Genomic DNA, 23,155 nt, shown 5'->3' with positions numbered 1-23,155 from the left:
ATGATAGAATTTGATATTGTTGAGATTTTGTAGGGATTTGTTAGTTTGATCTGCGATGAGAGGTGAGAGGGAAAAGGAGGGAGAAAGGGAAAAGGAAGAGGAAGTTGTGGAGAGATCATTAATAATTAATTAATAGATTGAAGGTGATAAAAGAAATAAATAAATAAATAAAATAAGAAAGAAGATGATTCATGAAACTGAAACAAAACAAAGGAGAAAGAAAACCATGTGCTATAAATAGAGAAGCGAATATGATAGGGTCTCACTGCAAAGGAATTGCTTCCAAGGCGTGACAAGAAACCTCAGAGCTATTCCTCTGTCTGGGGTCCATTCACAATTACACATATTCATTCTTTCTTTCATTCCTGCTTTCATCCTAATGCTCCTTCTATAGACATCCTTAATTTCATGTTCTTCTTCTTCAACCTTTTCTTCTGCCATCAATCAATCATCCTTTTCTTGGTTGCTTTCTTCGTCTCATGTGCTGGTGTCTCCATACACACATATAGATACGGGTAACTCTCTTTTATCTCTCTTTCTCTCTCTCTGCTGAGGTAATTCGTGAAATCCGTGCCCGCTTCTCCCTTTTGCCAAAGTTTGGAAATTTTCTCTTATATTGTGCCTCTGCCCTGCTTGCGACCGAAGCTTTCCAATTTCCTCTTCTGGTTCCTTCGCTTTTTGGGTCTGGGAATGGCTAATTGGAGAAAACAACAAGGTGAGAGTCATCATCAAGTGGCTCACTGGCGATCCTATTCCAACAGCAGAAAGCCTCCTTTGGGTTAGTACGCTTTTCTTTTTCTTCGTTTGGGTTCTGAACCCGCGTTTAATTCTTGTTGCATGGATTACTCTTTTGGTGTTTTCTTTTTTCCTTTTTCTTCGTTTTCAGACCGTTTTGAAAACTGGGTTACAATTGTTGCACGTTTTATGATGACGCTGCTTTCTAGTGATTATAATTGGGGTTTTGGTTTGAAAAAGTGGGGTTCCCTTTTTTGAAAATGGTCGGTTTTGAGTAATCATGGCTCATTTGCCTTTCTTTGCTGTGTGATGGAGTTCTAATTTTGTCCTAGTCGTGTGTTTCTAGGAACTAGCTTTAGTTAGATACAGGTATGTATTGGAGTTTTCATTTGTTAAATGTATTGTGAAACTTATATTCAATTTACTTAGTTGAGTGAGGAGTGATTTGATTGGGCCGCTGTGAAACCCTGCCTCTTTTGTGTTTGAAGGCTTAGAGCTTGATTATTCAATGTTGGGTTTGTGTTGTGTGCTAAAGGGTGAAGTTAAGGGTTATGATGGAGGGTTTAGGTTTCATTTACTTGTCATTGAAAGTAACTATGAGCTTCAATTATCAAAGGGATGACCTCTAAGGTTATAAAGTGCTGTCATATCTTTGGTTGGTAGGTTGTTGTGTCGTAGTTTGTTGGTATTGATGCTTTGCATGGCCAATAGATTGATCGGTTCCAATGTCATTGAATTATTTAAATGGACTGGTTTAACATGCATTACTAACTATACTTTTGTAGTGGATCCAGGCAAGTTCTGTATGTTATAATTTTTGTGTGCTTTGAGCCCAAACTGGTGTGCTGTATGATAAAACGTCACATTATCAGATTGTCGAAGCCTAGTCTAAACTATTCCTATGATAGTCTCTTTTACAAATGTAGCAATTATGATTTCTGTCATGTTCTGAAACTGAAAATGTCTTGATTTTGGCAATTTCTAAAAAATATCTTTAGACTCATCCATCCAATTATGCATGGTATTATTTAAGTGAAATCCAAAGTACTGCAAACATAACTGAATCTCCATTTTTTTAATAACTTTGTATGTTGTGTTCTAAATTGAAACCGTCAAAGTATATATTAATGGAATCTTTTGGAGACATATTTGACTGTTTGAAGCAATACCTACACAATTCAATTATTGAAAGAGTAATGTAGTTATTGATCCTTGGTTAGTTAAAATCTCTATTATCTCAAGTTTGAATTGAAACTGTTGATTTTGGCAAATGTTAGTAGTTATTAATTGAATATTTCATGATGAGACTATAATGGTTTCTCACAACTTTTGCTTTCCTTTAAAATGTGTTAAAGTACTAGCATGGTAATTGCAAAAAAAGAAATTGAGAATGTATTAGTATCATATCTGAACTGCATGAAGGGTAAGACAGTTCTTTTGCATGAGATTTTACATATTATTTACTGTCTTTCCTTGTGTTTTTATTTTGTTTAGACTGCAACACCATCTGTTATGTGATTTGGCCATGATGGTAGGAGTTTCCTTTTATTGTCAACTGATCTGCTTAATTTTCTTGGTTCAGACAATTACCATTCAAACCTGCCTGCCTGGGAAAAGAAATTTTGTTCTTCAATTGGCTCAGTTCCATGGCGAAAGATTGTAGAAACCAAGCAATATATGCATCTGTTTGATAATGTGGTGAACTGGGATGACTCTGCTGGCAAGGAAGCATTTGAAAATGCAAAAAGGAAGTATTGGGCTGACATCAACGGCATTCCCTGCACCGTATCGTTGCCTGATCCAGACATTTACATCGATAATGTAGATTGGAATGCAATTGTTGACCCTGAACTTATTCTGGATTTGGAAAGAGAAGCATTAAGAGTCCCTTGTAAGGGAGTGGTAAGAAATGATCAAGATGTTGTGATTATTGGTGGTGCTCTATACTTAAATGATCAGAAGCTTCCATGTACTGGATGGGGGGACGATGAAGAGGAACAGCCAAAACCTTCTGCTCCAACTACTGCTATCACATGCTGGGGGACAAACCTGCATGAAAACATTGAAGTAGAATCTGGACAACAGGATCATGCCGACCCTGCAAAAGAAGTCGAATTGCTGGGTTGGAAGAATGATTCTTGGGGGTGGAATCATAGGGAAAACTATGGTGGTGGTGGTGGTGGTGACATGAACAAAATGGGAAGAGGAAGAAACGGTGGTGGATATGGCAATTGGGGAACATGTGATGGCCATTACAGAAGGAGAGAAAACAATGCTTGGTCTAAAACCCCTCATGCATATAATGGTAACAATAATGAGAATAATGTGAATAGGGGAAGAAGAAACTATAGAGGTGGAGGAGGAAGAAAGGGGAATTTGATTTATGTGCCTAAGGAGGTTCTTCCTACACCTGCTGCATGGTAAAAAGAATACAAAACAAAGGCTAAGTGTCAAAGACCTTAGACTGAGACTGCAATGACTTTAATGAAACTTCTAGGAGGTTAGTTTTGTGAAGGTGGCTAAAGATATAAATTTTGTTATGTTAGTAAAACATGTAAGATAAAGTAGCTTATAAGAAGACAAGACAGCATTTTATATTTGAATACATTTGTATGGAAGGTCTATGGTATATTTTGGACTTTATAGTCTAAGTATAGTAGTCCCTTATGTGGTGATAGGTTTATTATGTATATGCTGAGAAAGTTTGCATAGATGAAGCAAAATCGTTTATTCTTGTCTCCTTCATTATGTGTGATACTATTTTTTATTTCTTTTGCTTAGTCTCAACACAATAGTTTTTAAAATTAAATAAATTCAAAATATTATCTTTAAGTGGTTTTCACTTTTATTACTCTATTTGTATTTCTTTTTTCTTTTTTTTACTCCATTTTAGTGTGTAAATATAAACATTTATATTCTTATTTTCATCTTTAAAAATTTGTTTTTGGAAATAGTTTTATATAATAGCTTTCAAAACAACTTTAAGCCGTTTTAACTTATTATATCAGACTTTATTGTTCATCTTTTTCTTTTTTGTATTTTATCATCTTTTTCTCTCATTTCAATCCTCAAAATATATTTTTTATAAATTGTTTGATAAGATTTTTTTTTTTTTAACTTATAAAGAAAAAGTAATTGCATACCGAATCTTAGTATATAAAGATACATACTTTTTTATTTGAATTATCTATTAATATTCTAAAAACAAAACTGAACATTACTGGTTATTTCCAGCATAAACAAATAATAATGTATATTAATATGTAATTCATATGCTTGAGTATATGATGGTAAATACCAATAAAGTTCAATTTTTTTTATATATAAAATTGTATTTTACAAATTCTTTTCTAAAATTATGTGAGGAGTGTAATATCCCAAAATATATAGCATAAACTTATAAAAGAGTTATCATATAATAATATTGTAAGAAAATTAAAGATGTTATATTAAGATTATAGTTATTCTAAAATAACTATAAAATTTAAAGTTTTACCGAAGTTCTACACAATCTCAAAACTATGAACTTAACCTATCGATAATTCAATATTTACAAAAATTAATCGAACGGTTCAACCCAAAAACTAAAAACAGTAATATGACCGAACGGTCATATTTTAAACTGGAGGATTCTCACTCTCCAACTCCTGCTCCAGCGTACACTCCATATCCTCTGCTCACACCCAAGAGGTGATCATCGCAAGGGAAAAACCGAACGAGAACATGAACAGAACAGGAAATAAGGGTATCCTAATGTAATTTAGTTATGCAAACATACATACAATTCGTACAAGTACAACTAATGCAGAACCGAATACTCCAACATACCGAAACAATACATATATGCATATACAAATGAACACTATACTTCAAGCTTAAACCGTACACCTGACTTGACCATCCAGATTGTATGAATATGTAGCTTGAGGTCGTTCATGCACTCAGGTGGTGTAATAACTGGAAAATCATCCGCTGCCATCCGAGGTTAGTCCGTTATGACTCACCCAAGAACCTATAGGCTAGGACCTCCTGCCATTTTCACACAATGTCTTACCCATCTCTACTTGAGAATTGGTAATCATCATAATATCAGGATGAACTCCATGAATTTCACTATCCATATTCATACTATAACACCACTTTGATACACTTTTCACTGAGACATTTATCACTTTAATACACTTTTCACTGAGACATTCTTCCTTGGAATTCTCTTCCACATTACTTGAAACATATGTCTTGTTTGAAATATCAATACAATTTCCCATACTTAGTAGATCAATACAACTATCTCAACCCATCAAAGTCAAACAACGATAATAGCATTTAAAAACCAAATATTTATTCATAGAAGAAAATCGAACGTCAACAACACAAACTCCGAGTACGACCGAACGGAAAAGATAACCATCACCTGTGAACACGACCGGACGGAAAAACACTCCCCATATGTGAAGATGACTGAACGGTCATGTAAAGAGTAAAACTCAAGCATGAGCCGAACGTCTTTGAAGTTGAACGCCAGAACAACCGAATTCTAAAGCTAAAACCGAACACTTGATATTTATAATGAACACTATTGTCTTAGACCAAACGTCATTGGCTTAGGCCAAACACTATTGGCTCAAACCGAACACTATTGAAATAAGATACAAGAATAAGACTGAGTACTACGAAGAGACCGAGTGCTAGTACAAGACTAAGCACTTTTGAGATCGAGTGCTGGTAACTGACCGAACACTGCCAAGACAGTATATGACCGAGCGATCAATAACAGTTAAAACCTATGATAGACCGAACTCTGTTTAAAATCAAATGTTATGTCTAGACCGACTGCTATATTCACTTGAATATCAATACAAGACCGATTGGTCATTAACTAAGGATCCAAAAAAGTAGAACTCAGTTAAGACCGAGCACCAATACAAACCGAGTACTACCTAAAACGAGCGCTAACACATAGTACTATTAATAACGAACGTTAAACCTATTACGACTAATAACAAACGATAATACCTACCCTGAGACTGTCAATATCAAAAACGAATACTTTTAAAATTGAACGTCGATATTAAACCGAGCGACACTTAACCAGATTATCACTACGAAACCGAATACCGCTAAGCTCGATTTCATAACCAGACTGAGTCGTGCTATACCGATTGTTCGATTTTCTACAAAACTTTCAGAACTTCTCAATCACTTCACAGATTTCATCCAACCACATAATATTGCATACAATTCAATCAAACATACAATTGTTCATGCATGCAAACGTTCAAACAGAGATTCCAAACACCAACACAGAAAAACATAATTAAATTACTAGCTTCCCTTACCTCTTAACTGGACAGAGAACTTTCAGTGCAGAAACTTGCTCACCACCAAAAGTCTTAGAAACCTAAGGTTCACTGATTTGTAAAAATAGACCAACCACAAGACCAGAAGTGTGATCAGAATTTAATAGAAGAGGTAATAAACTCATGCAACCAAAAACTTGGTTTGCATGTGCCGAAAAACAAACGTTCTAAGAATAGGATGAACTTATAAGCTCAAAACAACAACTTGATCGGTGCAAAGTGAAGCCCTTGACACCAGGAAGACTCAGGCGTTGCCTGATTAATGATCGAAATAAGAAGAAAATGAGAATTTGTAGAAAGAAGGAAGAGAATTGTAGAGAGAAGGAGGAGAATGTGAACTCAGAAACTTAGAGAGAAGAAGTGCATGCAGAGTAGAGTGACACGAAATTTTGAAAAGTTTCCTTATATACTACCATCAAAATCGATCAGTCACTCAACTACACACCCCTAGCTTACACTTTCTGAATTTCTGAATCCTTACCCCTACACCTGGATTCCACTCACTGTTGAATTTAATGGTCCTTACAAAGAGAATGATGGCAAATACTTTATTTAATTTCATAAAACTTAAATTATTTTCTTTAACTTTCAAAGAAAAGAAAAGTAACCACCAATTATTTTAAAGTCGTCACCAATTACATAAATAATGAGGCGTGATTTGGTGTATTACGTACGAACTCTTGAAATAATAGATAAACATTCTAATATTTTTTTATCATTCTATTGAGTATTTTATTTTAATCTCTACTATTCTTACTATTTTATCATATTAATTACTTTATTTTTGCAAAGAGAAATGATTTTCAAGGACAAATAAATATGATAAGAAACATTTTTGTTTTATGTTAGTTAATATTTTTCCTTGATGATGAATATAAGAAGAAATTTTATATCTTATGTTTGGACAAGGAATTTTAATCATTTCAAAAAATTGAAATATATAATATTTAAATTATTTATAATTAAATTCTCTTCATTTCTTAAACTAATTTATTTGGACGAAGTAAATAAAATATTTTATATTTTAATTTTAATGTTTGGATAAAACAATTTAATTTAAATTTTAAGACACGTTCAACTTTATCATTAAACTCAAGTTTAGTTACATTAAAGAAATTTATTGATTATCTATTGATAATTACATATGAATTACAATTACTAGGTAACTTTTAACTTACCTATAGAACTCTATAAAAGGCGGTGAAGCATTCATTTAAAACATGGCCCATCTTAGGATTCTAATCCTTTGTTTTATCTTTAATATTAAAATCTTATAACAATTTCCTTACCTTTTCCTTCACATCCATCTTAAGTAGCTAATTAGTATTTTTATTAATTCATTTGTAAGAAAAAGAAAAATGGGTTAATTGCATTATAAATATCTAAACATGTGAATATAAAAAAGTTGGCATTGTTATTACTAAACAAAAAAAATTTAGAAATCATTTAAGATTGTCTTATGGAATATAACAAAATTTCTTAAGTGTTAGCTATGTTTTTTGTTGGTAGGTAAATCAGTTTTATTTATGGATTTTAGATATTATTTACAAATTTACATAATAGATAATATCATTTTTTTTATAGTGTTAGTTCGACTTTTGATTTGGATGAGTTATTTCGATTTTTATTTCAAATCAACTCCAAAAGATTCAAGATGGGCACACTAGGTTTGAATCTTGAGTATGATAAAATCATTTAAGATTGTCTCAAGGAATATAACAAAACTTCATAAGTGTTACCTATGATTACATTGCATATTTTTGTTTGTAGGTAAATCAGTTTTATCTATGGGTTTTGGACATTATATACCAATTTAATCACTTTTTTTGTAGTGTTAATTCGACCTTTGATCTAGATTAACTTATTTCGACTTTTAGTTCAGATCAACTCCAAAATATTCAACTTGGGCACACTAGGTTTGAATGTTGAGTATGATGAAAATAATGTATCTTGAAAAATTCTACATCACTTAGGATAAACAAAGGAGTGAGTGTTGGTGGTTATATAATGGACTCTAAGTCCATGGTTTTAGTTGCCCTAGTAAAAAATAGTTTAAATTTGTATTTGGTTTTTCTTATACTCATGTAGTAAGTGTTGTGAGGTTTGAGTTAAATTCTTACTTTGAAGAGCATGGGTGTACAAGGGGTCAAAGGACACAAAAGAGTGGTCTATGTATTATACAAATTTTCACATAGTGTTATTCTCTGGTTGTCTTTAGACAAGAATTGTGGTTTTCGTTCAAATTTGGAGGTTCCATGTTATATTTTTATGTATCTTTGTGTTGATCTTATTTCTCTATTAATAGGGCGATCCTTTGGGGTAAAGATGATAATATTCTTCATTAATGACATGTTTCCAAGTTGACTCGTCTCGACCTTCAACTAGGATAAATTGATTTCAACCTTCAATTTAGGCTAACTTAGCTTGACCTTTAGAGTAAGCCAACTCGCTCAACCTTTGGTTCAAGTAAACTCGACTTGACCGTCAACCCAAACCAACTAGACTCGACCTTTGTCTTAAGACGACTCAGCTCAGCCTTCGTCATGCCTGACTCAACTCGTCATTTGACACAACCTGACTCAATTCGACCTTCAGCATGAAATGACTTAGCATGAAATGACTTGGTCCGACCTTCAACCCAAACCGACTTGGCCCTGTTAAATATAGTGAAAATTATATATGGGATTAATCTCCCTTATGTTAAACACACATAGGGTTCTCTATTTATAATAGAAAAAAATATGGGATAAGCCCAAAATACAAATAATAAATAATAACAAACTAACTGAAAGATAAACTGAAAGATAAAAGATATAATATTTCTAACACTCCCCCTCAAGCTGGAGCATACAAATTGTATGAACCAAGCTTGAAATAACTAAACTAGGTTTTGAACTAGATGATTTTTCTTCAAGAGTGAGACAATAAACACTTCAACTTCAAAAGTGTGAACCAAGCTTGTGAAACTTCAACTTCAAAAGTGGATGAAGGAGAATAATGGAGAAGGAGGCAATAAACACTTCAACTTCAGAAGTGGATGAAGGAGAGCAGCGGAGAAGGAGACAATAAGCACTTCAACTTCAGAAGTGGATGAAGGAGAGCAGCGGAGAAGGAGGCAATAAACACTTCAACTTCAGAAGTGGATGAAGGAGAGCAGCAGAGAAGGAGGCAATAAACACTTCAACTTCAAAAGTGGATGAAGGAGAGCAGCGGAGAAGGATGCAATAAACGCAGCAGATCTGTGCAGCAAATACAATAAGAAAGGAAGAACAAGGCAAGAACAGCAATACAGAGGCGAAACCCTCTACGGCAAATTACGCAGAAAGAAGAAGGAGGTTCGAAGATACAGAAGCATGCGGCGAGAAGAAGACAGATTTCGATGGCAGCAATGGCTGCTCCGGAAGGTCTAAACAGAGAGAGGGAGGTCCGATGATTCAGAGGAGGCAGTGGTTCCCAGGAGACTTGTCTCTGATTCTGGGTGCTGAGATTTAAGAAGAAGAGAAAATGAATCTTACAAAATTTTTAGGGGCTGCCGGCGGCCATGACGGCCAGCCACCGGCAGACAGCAAAGTCCACCGGAAGAGATCAGAAAACCTGCTCTGATACCATGTTAAATATAGTGAAAATTATATATGGGATTAATCTCCCTTATGTTAAACACACATAGGGTTCTCTATTTATAATAGAAAAAAATATGGGATAAGCCCAAAATACAAATAATAAATAATAACAAACTAACTGAAAGATAAACTGAAAGATAAAAGATATAATATTTCTAACAGGCCCGATCTTCAACACTAACCAATTCAGTCCAACCTTCAAAACCAGCCGACTTTACTCGACTTTCGACCCTGATCGATTTGACCTAACATTCAACCCAACCAACTTAGTCTCATCTTCAACCCAACACAACAAAACAATTCATTACTTTTTAATTACTCTATCAAACATTTTATTTTAATATAAAAAAAATTAATTCTTCAAATAAATTATCTTTCTAAATTGTCTCATCTAAATACAATGTAACATTGTTTAGACTTTTGTTTTCGAATTTTTGCGAGTTATTCAAAAGTGTTTGAGAAGCTTTACAATACTTTTAAGGTTTAATAGGTTCGGAAGTCCCTATTTATGCAGATTTGTATCAATTGGGTCCTCGTATTATGAACGTTTTCAATTGGGTCCCTGTTTTGATAAAATTTGAATCAATAAAGCCTTTGCCGTTAAATGCTATGGATGGCGTTAATTTTCTTGCAATGTGGCATGTTGAGGTGTGATTTAATTACGAGGTGACATAATCATGTGGATTTATTTGATTTTAAGTTTAAAAGATATTTAAAATAAATGACGAGGTATCATCGTTCTTCTTCAATAATTCCCTTCAACCACCGTGCCGTCAACCACCGCCGTACCAGCGCCGCCAACTCGAGCCTCACCGGCCACCATTGTCGTCTTTGCATCTTCGCAGAAGCCGCCGCAATCATAATCGTGGCACTAGTCTTCACTGCCACCATGGGAAAGGGCTTCTCCTTGTGCCTCTGCCTACGCGCCGTTAGAATGGTAAAATGCTTTCTCCGCTTCTCGCACCAGAATTTCCGAATGGAGATGGCTCTCTTCTGTTTCTGGGTTTGTTTGCAGGTCTGATTATGGTTACAGGTGGAGATGAACGAAGGAGAAGATGATTCGCGCCATGGCTTTCGAACAGCTGCGCGATTTTGATTTTCTCTGTGATTGGGTTTCTGCGTGTTTTCTCTGACAGGTGCGAGGGTGATGAAGGTTAGTGGTTGCGATCATGGCAGCGTCTTCACGGCGGTTTTGTGGCGCTAAGGTTTGGCGAAGCAGCTGCGAGATGCGAAAAAAAAGGCGCGATTTGGAGAGGCTTGCATCTCTGGTTTGGGGGAGGTTGCGGCGAAGCTTGCGAGGAAGGAGATCGAATCACGCTTGGAGGCGGAGGACGAAGGAATCGCGATTCTGGTGGCTGATACGATTCACGTTTCTGCGATGGTGGATAGCGGCGATTTGAAGGTTGACGGTGGTGGCTTCAAGGTGGCTGACGGCTAGGGTTTCTGGGTTTCCTCCTTTCCCCTGTCTGAAACCCTAATTTTGGGTGGGAAAGGGGTTGACATGTGGCAGGTCTTCACTGGTCACGTTATGAATTAGTCAAAGCTGGTCAACAAGACTCTTCTGATGCCATGCCACCTCATAATTAAAGGATACCTCAGCATGTCACATTAGAAGAAAATTAACGTCATCCATAGCATTTAACGGCAAGGGCTTTATTGACTCAAATTTTACCAAAACAGGGATCCAATTGAAAACTTTCATAATACGAGGACCCAATTGATACAAATCTGCATAAATAGGGACCTCCGAACCTATTAAACTTACTTTTAATGAACATTAATTTTAGAGAGAAAGGCATTGCAACCCATGAAAGGTTTTTGGGCAATAACTTTGCGTAATGTGTCTTATAATACCATTATTAAAATTATTGTATTCTAGACATAGTGCAAACAATATTAGCTCAAAAAACAATTTCGTATTATGTACAGAAAAATGGATTATCTTGCCCAATTGGTGGTTATAAGTTGATAAAGTTTATGTGAATTGATTAATACGAAAATTAATGAAAAATTGAAAAAAAAATTCTGTAGTTACTTTATTGGGAATTATCTATAAAAAAATATAAATATTGTTTAATTTATAATTGATGAAGACGTTGTGAGAGGACGTGGAACAACCAAAAACTGGATGCTAGACGCGTCACTACAATAACAGTGACAAATGAATCTCTCTAAAACATGCGTAGTTGAAGTTCTATAAATAAAATTCAATTATTTATTCATAAATTTATCATTTGTAATTAGTGGGGGTAAAAATATGGACAATAATATTCTTAATTACTAGACTTTAAAATTTTCTTAAAAATTATATTTTCCCTTTAGTAATTTCTTAGATTTATACATAAATATTTATAAACAAAGTTTATCCAATTGAATGAATTTATTTAGTTTTACTTTTTCAAAAGGACATCTCTTTTAAGGACATTGATGGATCATCTTTATTTTGGTCCATGCATACTGCTAGCTTTAACGAGACAATGGTTTGGGACCACTTAACCCAATACCTCGGAACCACACTTTCTTAAACAAAATCTGCCACCGTATATAAACCAAAACAAAGTTACTACCAAAATAAAAATCTAATGAACTCGATCGATTAAATTTCTAATAAAATTTATTTAAAATAAATGTAAAATCTAAATGGAGTTTAATTTTAATTTAACATAACATTTAAATCAGACCAAATAATTTCAATTTTGTTTATTTTTATCATTACAAAATCATTGATTATTTACGATTAAAAAAATGGCTAAAAATATAATCTTACATTTATAAATAAATTACATAACCTTTTTTTATTATGTTTTAATAAATATGAAAAAAATATAATTAAACAGTAAAACTGTTTTAGAAGAACATACTTATCTATATTTACAACTCATTAATTAAATATAAATATATAATATTATATATTATAGTTTGATTTAATGGGAGTGTAGTTCTGTGTTTTTACTCCGAAATTGAATCAAACTGTTCAAAATTAAAAAGAAATAGCTTAAAACAATTGTTAACTTATGAATCAGTTTTAGATAATTTTTTTAATCCGCCCATGTTTTAGTATAAATATTTCCTGTAAAACCCTTTTAATTTATAAAGTTTTTTTTTTAATAAATTAAAATCAGCCACGCTTGGAGTTTGAAAATGAAAAAACTTTTTTTTCTCTAACATTATCTTTCAACCTTGATACGTTTCTTTATTCTCCTCACTTAAATTTCATTATCTTCATATTCAGTGGTTGAGACTGACGCCCGTATAGTCCTCCTAAAATCTAATCCAACAACATCTTCATTCGGATAAGTAAAAATTTTCGATCTCTCACACTTTGTGTTGTTTAGTCTTGCTTTGTATGCAATATCTCTTTGGTTGTATGTGCTCTTTGTGTCTTTTTTTCACTCTCGACTAATAAGTGGTTTGTTTGGTTCGATTCGAATTGTTTTTCCGCTATCTTTAAGTTGAGGTAGAACTTTCACAAGTTAAAGGCAACTTGGGGTTCTTAGAGAATTCTAAGTTATCTTCTAAAGTGAGGGAAGCTAGGTTTTTTACACATTTCATGATTAATTTTTTGTCATTGAATTGTTTGCATGTTGAATCTGAATTGTTTTTAGTGGTATTGTTGTGTACTTTGTATTTTTGTTGTGCTGGAATTGGAATGGGTTTGTTGATTGGGGAAATTATATGAATTGGGATGTTTTGGAATGAGAAATTTTAATTATTGCAATTTGGTTAATTTGGGTATCAATTATAAAACATTTGAAATGAATTTGAGTTGAGAAAAATGCAAGATATCAAATTGTACAATGGAACAAGCCAAAATCTCACATTTTCATAAGCATTTGGTATGGCATTGATCGACAAACTAGGAGCGTTGAGAACTGGTTTTAAAACCTCACACTCAATGGCATTTTCGTGACAGGCTAAGTGATAGTTTCTACCACTGAGCACGCCCAATTCAAAGAGCTTCAATGGCCCTGACGTTGAGCAGTAGTCCTTACCATTGAGCACTCCCTTGATAGTGAGCCCTTATGAACTCAAGTGTTGAGTGTGTCTTGTTGTCACTGAGCACCAGTTTACTGTGTGTGTTCTGTCTTGTAGTTCTTTTTACATTCTCAAGTTATGTGGTTATAAGATCATGATGTTCATAATGATATTGATGTTATTACTCTTAAACATGGTATAAATGGATGAGTTTTAAGACAATCCAAGGAGGGAATCCCATTGAATATGTTTTCTTTAGTGTGCGCATAGATGCACGGATTCAAGTAAAGAGATATCTTAATACTCTAATAATCATTCACACTTATATAAAGTATAATGGTGGTGAGAGTAGCAAGATATTCTACTCTAGAAACTTTTCCTTGGCCTATGATGTGAAGGGAATTAACCTTGTGTATGGTAGAGTGAAATACATTAGCAATGACTTTATAGAGTAGTAAAGGTCACCACAAATGCATGTCTATGGTAAATCTGATATTGAAGCATGTATCCAAATAATTAAGTTTAAAGAGTCCGTAATTGTATGATTGATTAGTCTATAAATGTTTAAATTAAATTATTTTATGATGAAATCAGTTTAAATGTTATATGTGTATTATTTATAAATTAGTTTATCCCCTCTCATTTGTTTATGTATTCTCTTATTTGTTTTCTTCTTTTACCATTATTACCATGTGAACATATGAGGGTGAAGCAAATTTGGATGGTGATGATATTGTTGTTTATTTTTTGTTTGTCTGAAATTGTTGTAAGGTTTAATTATGTCTTAGTATTTTGGAGTTGGAGTTTCTTTTAATGTCGTGATACTGTTTATATCCTTGAATAACTATAATGGTAATTCTTCAATGTATGTATGGATTATATGTTTTGAATTAATAAATTTGTTATTTTAGTATATAAAAGGGTTAAATATGTTTTTAGTCCCTAAACTATTGGCCATTTCTGGTTTTCGTCCCTCTTCCAAAGTAAGGTACACTTTAGTCCTCAATCTTTAAAAAACGTTCGTTTTAGTCGAAAAAACGAACGTTTTGAGGACTAAAACGAGAACTAAAAACAAAATTTTGAGGATAAATACTAACTTAACACATAAACAATTTTTTAAATTAAAAAAAAATAAAAACTAATTCTTCACGCAAAAATTGACTTGAAGTTTATTAGTTTGAATTGGAAACGTTATTAGAATTGAATGGAATTGTTATAGAGAAGCGGCGAAAGACTTGTAGTTCTTTTCCTAAAAGTGAAAGTGAAACTAAGACGTGTCATGTTTTCAACATTATGTTATGCTTATGCCAGCAGATAGAATGCTACCAAACAGACGTAAATCAAACCCATACATAATGTTCCCTTTCATTCTAGTCTATCTACACATTTTAGTATGCTTAAAGTTCTAACAACCTTTTTCATGCACTACACAGATTCCGAAAACTATACCAAGTACTAAAGTGATATAGGGGAAAATAACATTTTCTGAATGGGTATAAAAAAAGATCTTAACCTGTGTATTTATATATCACTGTCTCTCTCAATGGGTATAAAAAAATACAAACAGCCTCTATTTCCATTACAATGGCATCCAATCTGCTGAAATGACTCTAAAAATAGGAGGGGGTGAAAGAAATAAAAACAGATTAGAGGTAAAAAAGAATAATTTAAAATGTTAGCAAAATCTGCTTTGTATGATTTCTATACTAAGGCTACGATCTATACCTGAAATTTACATAAGCGCTTGGGTAATGATCGGGAAAAACCCCATGAAGCCAAAAAACTGGAATGCCCGTCGTGACAGCCAGAAGAGCTTCTATCATTGTCTTTTTCTTCCTCACAATTAACATTCTCTTCAAAATAATTTCTGGCCATGGCAAGGAATCAGTCAAAAAATTAAGTAATCAGGTCAGCATGATCGTAGTTTGGTGGAGACAACGGTGGGATTGCAGATGGGAGTGAATCATCTATAACTTTCAAAATTCTTCTCCCAGTTGCTTGGGATAACCTGCCGGCATCAAATTTTCTAGAAGATAACATATCTGATCTGGAATTCCTAGTTGAATTGCTACTGTCAACAGATTTTAAAAACTTCTCTTTTGATAAATTCGTTTGAGTAGCTTTTGCAATCACGGAGCTAAACACACCAGATTCCCTCAAACTTTGAATAATAATCTGCAAAGATAGGTTTTGGGTGGAAAGATGAAGACCGTTTCTGATAACTATGTTGACTAACTACGTAAATTGTTTGGAGAGAGACCAGAAAGCAAATTCCATGTATGTGAACTTACCGTGGGAGCATAAATACGAGTCAAGATGCCTTTCCTCATAAGTCTCATGTTAAGTGCTTTATCAGTCCAGACAATCCGTTCACGATACCTACGTGAAAGAAAAGGCCCATTAACAACAAATAGTTCAGCTGCTTAACTACCCTGAACCCCCATCAAGACTCTAGTAATTCTCATATCACTACTTACCATTGAAGCATTTCTTCCTCAGTTGCAGTGGAAGCAATTATGAATGCCTAAACAGAAGAGTTGTGTCCGATTAAAAAAAATATAACATACATCGATACAGTGGTAACCCACACAGGCCAACAAGCTAGGAAGTAAAGAACAAAAACATAACGAATAAACAACTACTCAAGTCATTAGGCAAGCCACCAAGAAAAAATAAAAAGGATAAAAAGGACGGAAGGGTATTTCTGATTCAAAGGACTAGTGAACAACAAAAGAACTATTTTTTTTCTGAGAAAACTCAGCGGGGAATGTCACAAAATCATGCAAAAAAATAACAAAACGAAAGTTCTGGTCTAGATTCAACTCAGAAACCTTTGTGTGGGCTTAGAAAAACATCAAATTGTCAAACCCATAAGATAATCTTCGGAATATAAAAATGTAATTGCAACTAATAATTTACTTTTTAACCTAGAAAAAACTGGTAAAATTTATAATTACAATGAACTAGAGCGTGTAATCGGCAACTATAACTTACAGATCTATCAAAATCCAACATGAAGCATCTTTTAACATCTTCTTTAGTAGGCTTGCAGCCACACCGATCACGTCTTGAAGTCAAATCAGAAAATTTGGTGTAGGTGTAATGCAGAACAGCAGCTTCTTCCAATTTTATCTCTCTGATGAAAGATTTGGCATACAGATCAGTGTAAAATATATACACAGAATTATGCATTCTTCACTATAAAGTATTCACATAAGGAAATTAACAGCAATAAGCAGCTACCAAGTATTTCAGAAAAAGATCAAGAAGAAAAAGAAAAGTAAGCAACACATTCACAAGGAAATACTTTCAGCACACTATGATTGTATGAAATTTATTTGAGATGGGACCTACCAAAACAGTTTACACTAAGCTCGAAATAATTATAGGGTAATTTATACATGATAGACGACTCAATTTTTTTATGTTTAACCTTTCAGCTTGTAAACTAGATTTATTAAACTCCAAAACAAATGCAGATTCAGTACTAAGTACCCTTAACCATGAAATCATGCGGTAGTAAAAATGAAGACATATACACATGTCTTACATAATACACACTCATAAATTAATGACAGGCAGGATCAACGTACTTGGGTGTCTTCATATAGTTATGCCATCTGTGGGCACCATTCGGACGGAGATGATCCTGAATCCTGGCAGCTGATTTCCCATTTCCATAAGTAAGAAAATAGTTTGGATTGCCACGGGTTGATTCTTTATAATTTCCAAAATATACATCCTTTGGAAGATGATCGTAGTTCTTCTTGAACATTGAAACCTATGATAACATGCAACCTAAATGTGTCAATAACACACTTGATTTCTAAAAGGATAAAGAAGTTGGTACAGAAGAACAACATTAGCGAAAAGGCTACAAGATCGTTTCCTTTTTTTCTTCTAGAAATCTTTATGGACAAGTTTGTCCGAACAGACCCTAAACTGTATTAGCAGGTTGGATTTTGAATCTCTCAATCCTACCAAGTTAGCTTCTGCCTCACTTTTATTCAATAGACATTAGAAGTTAAAATACTCTTGTAAAAGTATAAAATTCTAAATAACGCATCTTCATGGCTAAAAATACATCATTTCTGCGCTGTAAAAATTCCATAAAAGGTTTATTGTAAAACACATACGGAACTCCTGGGTATGAATGCATATATGCATGTCAGCTTTAGTATAATAGAAGTTATGATAAGCATCAATAGATTTTACTGTTTTTACAAAAGACATTATCATAAACAGACATTAAACAGTAATTAATAAAGGCAATAATCATATCAGTTCAATACTTCTTTCATTTGATACTAGACATCAAAGTTAAAATGATGGTCAAATCAAAGTCCAAGTTGAACCACATTATGACTTGCAGATAAAACTACAATACACACACAATATGTAAATATAAGTCTCTGTGTGTATAACACTGTCGTTTACGGTTCATTAAGTTATTAATTAGGTCATTTCATTTTTCTGACAGGCTAGATACAAGTACAGTCATGAGGGGAACAGAAGTTAGAAATGCAGAGCACATGATTTGCTCACTGCGGCTGTCATTTTCTTCAACTTTGGAAGTGAAAAGTGCCATTCCAGCCAGACCCGACAACCCTTGGAGCATAAACTTGCCATTCCAAAACTTACACACTATAATCATGTGATGCAGCCAAAAATCGTGATTCATACACAATTCCAAAACGATTCTGGTGATCACTATGCAAGTCAGGCCCAAAAGATATACAATCTCCAATTTGCATCACTAGCAGATGTAAACACATCGTGTTGACTGTATCACATTTAGATTTAAATATAGATGATACACTGGCTTAAAACTTAGGTAAGCTATTTAAACAAATACCTCACTGAAAGGCTCCTTGATATCATCTCTCTCCACACTGCTTTCCTGAAACAAAAAACATTTCATAACCAAGTTTAAAATTATCAATGAATATCAAAAGGGCAAAAAGAATACAGTTCGATCAACTAGTATCAAATAGTACAGTCAGGATCAAAATAAAATTCCTGCACTCACATAATTAGGAAAAATGACCATATCAACATTTCCGGGCACATCAGCTAACAACTGCCTTAAAGAGTACTCAGGGGTTCCTGCTGGATGCATCAGCTCATCAGTGTCCAAATGGATGATCCAATCCATTCCAGAATCCTAAACAAAAAAATATCATCCAGAAAAAAAAGAAGTAAACTACAAAACTGAAGGTATGATAATGATTAATAAATAAAAGAAATCACAACCCATACCCTTGCCATGACAATAGCCATTTCCATATTCAAAGATTGCTTCACAAACAACTCATAGTTACATGGTTTGTAGAAGAAGCTTGCCAACCAAGTCTCATTCCATATTCGGCTGAAATAATAGATAACAGACATTGGACATACGCAAATAAGGAACAAATCGTTCTATTAAACTTTAGCATGTAATCTTAAAATCAGAAACTCCATACAAATAAAAAACTTATGAAGATTATTGGAAACTACTGATCTCAATTATCTTACGCTGTGAGTGAAATAAGAACCCCCCCAATGATGAATTTTATGTTTTAAACCTACCCCATCACTTTAAGGTGTTCAGTACTTCATCTCATATGTGCAAGTCATATCATAATTCACTGTCCATTATCCATTATTCTATATAAAAGAGAGCAAGATTCAGAATACTTGGCTCCCACTAGTGCTATGATGTTCTTCAAACCTAAAACCCACTGAAGGGTAAACTAGACAATTCATAGAAAAGGTTTCATGTCTGAGAATTACACGATAACAAGTATGGGAATATTATGACAAACAAAAAAAAAAGCAATAGAGCACTTGACCAATCAAGCCCTGATCTGAGGTCGAAGAATCATTTGACCGAAAGAGTTTAACTGTTTTAGCCATGATTTAACTGTTCAATGCTGGATTTCGTAACAAAGGATAAAATGGGAAAGAATTTCTATGTGGATCAGAACCTTGGTGACGTCAATTTTTTCATATGCCAGGAAGATCTTCCAAGACAAGCATTTGATCATATACATATTCTGAATCCCATCATTATGTCCCCAAATAGGCATACATTCAGATTTAGATAAAAAAAAAAAAAAAACAAGCCAGAACAAAATTTCTAAAAGATACAATAACTATTGCAATCCACAACACAAAAAAGTGATATAGTGGATAACCTAAGCTCAATCCTCTACCAAAGATCTCCATCAACAAACTAACCACAAATCTACAGAATAATTTAAACAAAAACCACCACCAAAGATCCGTATCAACAAACTATACACAGACCAGATCCAGATCGCATCTCGAACTTCAAACTCAGAAAAAACATACCACCAGCACAGACGTGCACTTAATAAAACAGTCAACACCATCTAAACAAAAGAAAGAAAGCATTCAAAAACCACGCGCAATAAGTTCGTTTGAAAACAACTCTCGCCACTCAAACAGTAAAAGAAAAACTCTTTCAATCCAGAACAAGTCTCAAAGTGGAACAAAACAAAATACCTTTTAGCTTGCTGCTCCTCTAACTCCCTCGTTCTAAACACAACCTTCACCCCCTGATTTGAAAAAATAAAAACACGTTTCAAATTCCAATCAAAGATCCAAAAAAAAACGAACCCCCGGATAACAAAAAAAAAATAATAATAAAACTAACTCACGGGAATGCTCTCTAAAACCCTAGTGACATTAGGCAACGCAGCCTTCCCTTCGACGAAGAGGAGGAAGCTGGAGACTCCGATGACCTTGTGGTAGAAGATCCACGGCAGCGTCTGCTCCAACCCAGCGGAGGTGCTCGTGGTGACACATATCTGAACGAATTCCAAAATTTAAAAGAGTCAACAAGGGAGAATCAGAAATCCCAAATTCGCTAAAGAACGATGAGAATGATGATGGTAGTGGTAACACGAAGGGTTTATGACAGGGTAGAGGACCTTAGGTGAGAGGTGGGAGGAGAAATCGAAGTTCCAGTCGCGGAAGTAGGGGAAAGAGGGGTTGAGAGACTGGGAAAGGGGGTTGGAACAATCGGAGGTGCGGCGAGAGGGAGTGGAATCGGCTAAGGACATGCCGGGAAACTGGGGTTGATCGGGTGACCAGCGGGTGAGGGGGTCGGTGACGCCACCGCGCCATTGGAGGACGAAAGCGATGGAGGCGAGGGTGAGAGGGAGGAGAGTGAGGAGAAGGAGGAGGCGCGAGAAGGAGGATGGTGGTTGGTGCTGGAATTGTCTGTTGGAGAGTGCACCCGCCATCGGTGGAACTGCGAGGGATCAAAGTGGTGGAAGGTTCATGTGATGTGATGCGATGAGATGAGATTAGAATGTTGTTGTTTATATATTGTTTGGTTTGGTTGGGTGTGTATGTAAGAGTGTGGTGAGAGGAATGGAAGAGAAAAGGAGAAAAGAAAAAAAATGAGAGAGACGACTCACTCGAAACTGAAATACACGTTAGGAATAACAACAGCTGAAAGGAGCCGTTTTGTCGTTGCCATTTTCGTTTCTCTAACCACTTTTTTTCACATTTTTATTTTTAATAAATATAATATTTAATATTACAAAAGCCAACAGCTGGAATAGCTCAGTTGGTTAGAGCGTGTGGCTGTTAACCACAAGGTCGGAGGTTCAAGCCCTCCTTCTAACGTTTTCTCTTTTACCATTTTGTGTACTTGAAATGTCACTTTTCAAAGAGTTGACTTATGACTTACTAATATTGTAATAAAATCTTTGAAAATGCATTGTGATTTTAGATAAATATGTGTTTATGAGAGGTTTGAAAGGGACTGAAATATTGTGATGGGCATGATGGGTAACTTTCATCTTTTGTATTGAGATTTGGTTAGATGGTGAGATGAAATTGGATGTGGCATCTTTCTATTTTGGTTATTAATTAAATTATAATGTTTATTATAGTTGCCTTCTTAGTGGGGGAAAATTAAAAGGGAGATGGTGCTGTATGGTTAATAAAGATACAATTAATGTCATTACGTGAATGTTTGATAATTTGGCTCAAGCTTAAAGAGAAGGCAAAAATTAAAGGTTGAATCAATCAATGTTTATAGTGCATGAACCAACTCTATGTGGAGGGCAATTACTATAAGACAAATCGCATTCAATAAATAATTTAACTTTTTCTTCTAAAGGATCTTTGTAAAATTAGACACAAAAAGTTCTCATCTTCAAAGGGTTTGTTTAAAGTGCTCAATAGCGTGTCATTTTATCGAACCTTCTCTTTTTAGCACAAGTTGCTTCCCAAAATCATACTATGGGTGGAAATTTTAGGAGATTCGAATAGAGTAGAATTAAAATCCATTATAAGAAACTTTTAATTTAAAAACAGAAAATATATATTACCAACTCTTTCTTCTACCCTTTTAAAAGCTTGTGTGTGTTTTCTATATGGAATTTAACCCAACATTTCCTACACAACTTTTTGAAGAAAATATCAGTTTAAATTTACGATTTCAAAGAGTTTTGATTAGCAAATGTAGTTGCTTACTTTTATTTTTCCTTATTTATTTCCTTTGGCTTTGCCTGTGGTTAAATACATGGCAATGAAGTAATTTTGAAATGTGATAAAGAAGTTTCCTATTTATTTGAGCTTATATTAAAAGAAAAAAATTACAATAAAAAATTAGGATGGGAAGATTCATGTAATTATTATGTACTTTCACTCTCTAATATATTTTTATTTTAGTTTGTTGACTTTCTTTCATTAATTTTGGCCATTTATCTTTTTCAGGATTTCAATTTAGTACAGTTTATCAATTATGGCGATAATTGAAGTTGTTTACAAGCAAAATTTGTCATAATCAATAAATTAGACTAACTTAAAAGTAAATAAAAAGACAAAAAAAAATGGAAATGAAAAATAGAGTTGGAAGATCAAACCTAAGAGAGAAAAAAAAGGCAAAGCTAAAGAAGTAATTCTACCTAAGTGTGTGCGTCATGAATATCTCTTAAGTGCAATTAAAAATATCTAAGTCAAAGATTAATTAATATTGGAGGCATTCAAAAATCAATCTCGTCAAACCAATCTGAGTTTGATAAATAGAAAAGTATCCAATTTATTATTTTAGTGTGTGCACGCATTTAATTGATAACATTATTGGTAATGACGTTTCAATTAGTAGGATTACTTTGTTTTTTATTTGAATCAAGCTTTACGTGTGATTAGTCTAATAAAATAAAGAGTTAAGAGTTCGCATAAGAATTATTTTGAAATTATTTATATATAAAGACTGGTTTAAAAAATTGATTATAAAATTCAAGAGGACTAAAATTCTCCTTTACTTAACAAAATTCAATTACGAAAAGTAAACACGTCATGAAGTCAATTCCTTATTCCTTAAATATGTTCACATTATAATATTAGTCCACAGAATCTATAAACGAAGGCCACAAGACGCGGGTTATAGGTTAAGAATTTTATAACTTCTGATAATTTATTAATATCAACTACCTATTG

General features: G+C 33.9%; 2 protein-coding genes and 1 non-coding gene across 4 annotated transcripts; 2 read left to right on the top strand and 1 right to left on the bottom strand.

The window, feature by feature from the left end:
• Positions 1-243: 243 nt before the first annotated feature.
• On the top strand, positions 244-3,475 carry LOC108321218 (uncharacterized). 2 transcript variants are annotated; one of them, XM_017552907.2, is made up of 3 exons: positions 244-515; positions 646-778; positions 2,318-3,475. In XM_017552907.2, exons 2-3 carry the CDS (start codon positions 691-693, stop codon positions 3,157-3,159), a joined length of 930 nt encoding a protein of 309 aa, XP_017408396.1. In that variant the 5' UTR covers positions 244-515; positions 646-690; the 3' UTR covers positions 3,160-3,475. The 2 variants fall into 2 exon arrangements, with proteins under 2 accessions (XP_017408396.1, XP_017408395.1); XM_017552906.2 differs by having other exon boundaries at positions 244-778.
• An 11,711-nt stretch (positions 3,476-15,186) lies between these two features.
• Positions 15,187-21,132, bottom strand: LOC108321228 (glycosyltransferase-like At2g41451). Its single transcript, XM_017552921.2, has 11 exons — positions 20,629-21,132; positions 20,356-20,505; positions 20,201-20,253; positions 18,950-19,058; positions 18,720-18,854; positions 18,546-18,590; positions 17,284-17,471; positions 16,685-16,826; positions 16,168-16,214; positions 15,982-16,069; positions 15,187-15,865 (listed from the first exon to the last, which is right to left on the bottom strand). The coding sequence occupies exons 1-11, from the start codon at positions 20,941-20,943 to the stop codon at positions 15,587-15,589; spliced, it is 1,551 nt and encodes a 516-aa protein (XP_017408410.1). The 5' UTR covers positions 20,944-21,132; the 3' UTR covers positions 15,187-15,586.
• Positions 21,133-21,257: 125 nt separating this feature from the next.
• Positions 21,258-21,331, top strand: TRNAN-GUU (transfer RNA asparagine (anticodon GUU)). The gene has a single exon. It is a non-coding gene; the product is annotated as a tRNA-Asn (tRNA).
• The last annotated feature ends 1,824 nt before the right edge of the window (positions 21,332-23,155 follow it).

Source organism: Vigna angularis, chromosome 2, assembly GCF_016808095.1.
Source record: "Vigna angularis cultivar LongXiaoDou No.4 chromosome 2, ASM1680809v1, whole genome shotgun sequence".
In the NCBI taxonomy this organism is placed as follows: domain Eukaryota; kingdom Viridiplantae; phylum Streptophyta; class Magnoliopsida; order Fabales; family Fabaceae; genus Vigna; species Vigna angularis.
The sequence above is the reverse complement of the archived record's forward strand: the minus strand, read 5'-3'. Positions and strand labels throughout refer to the sequence as shown.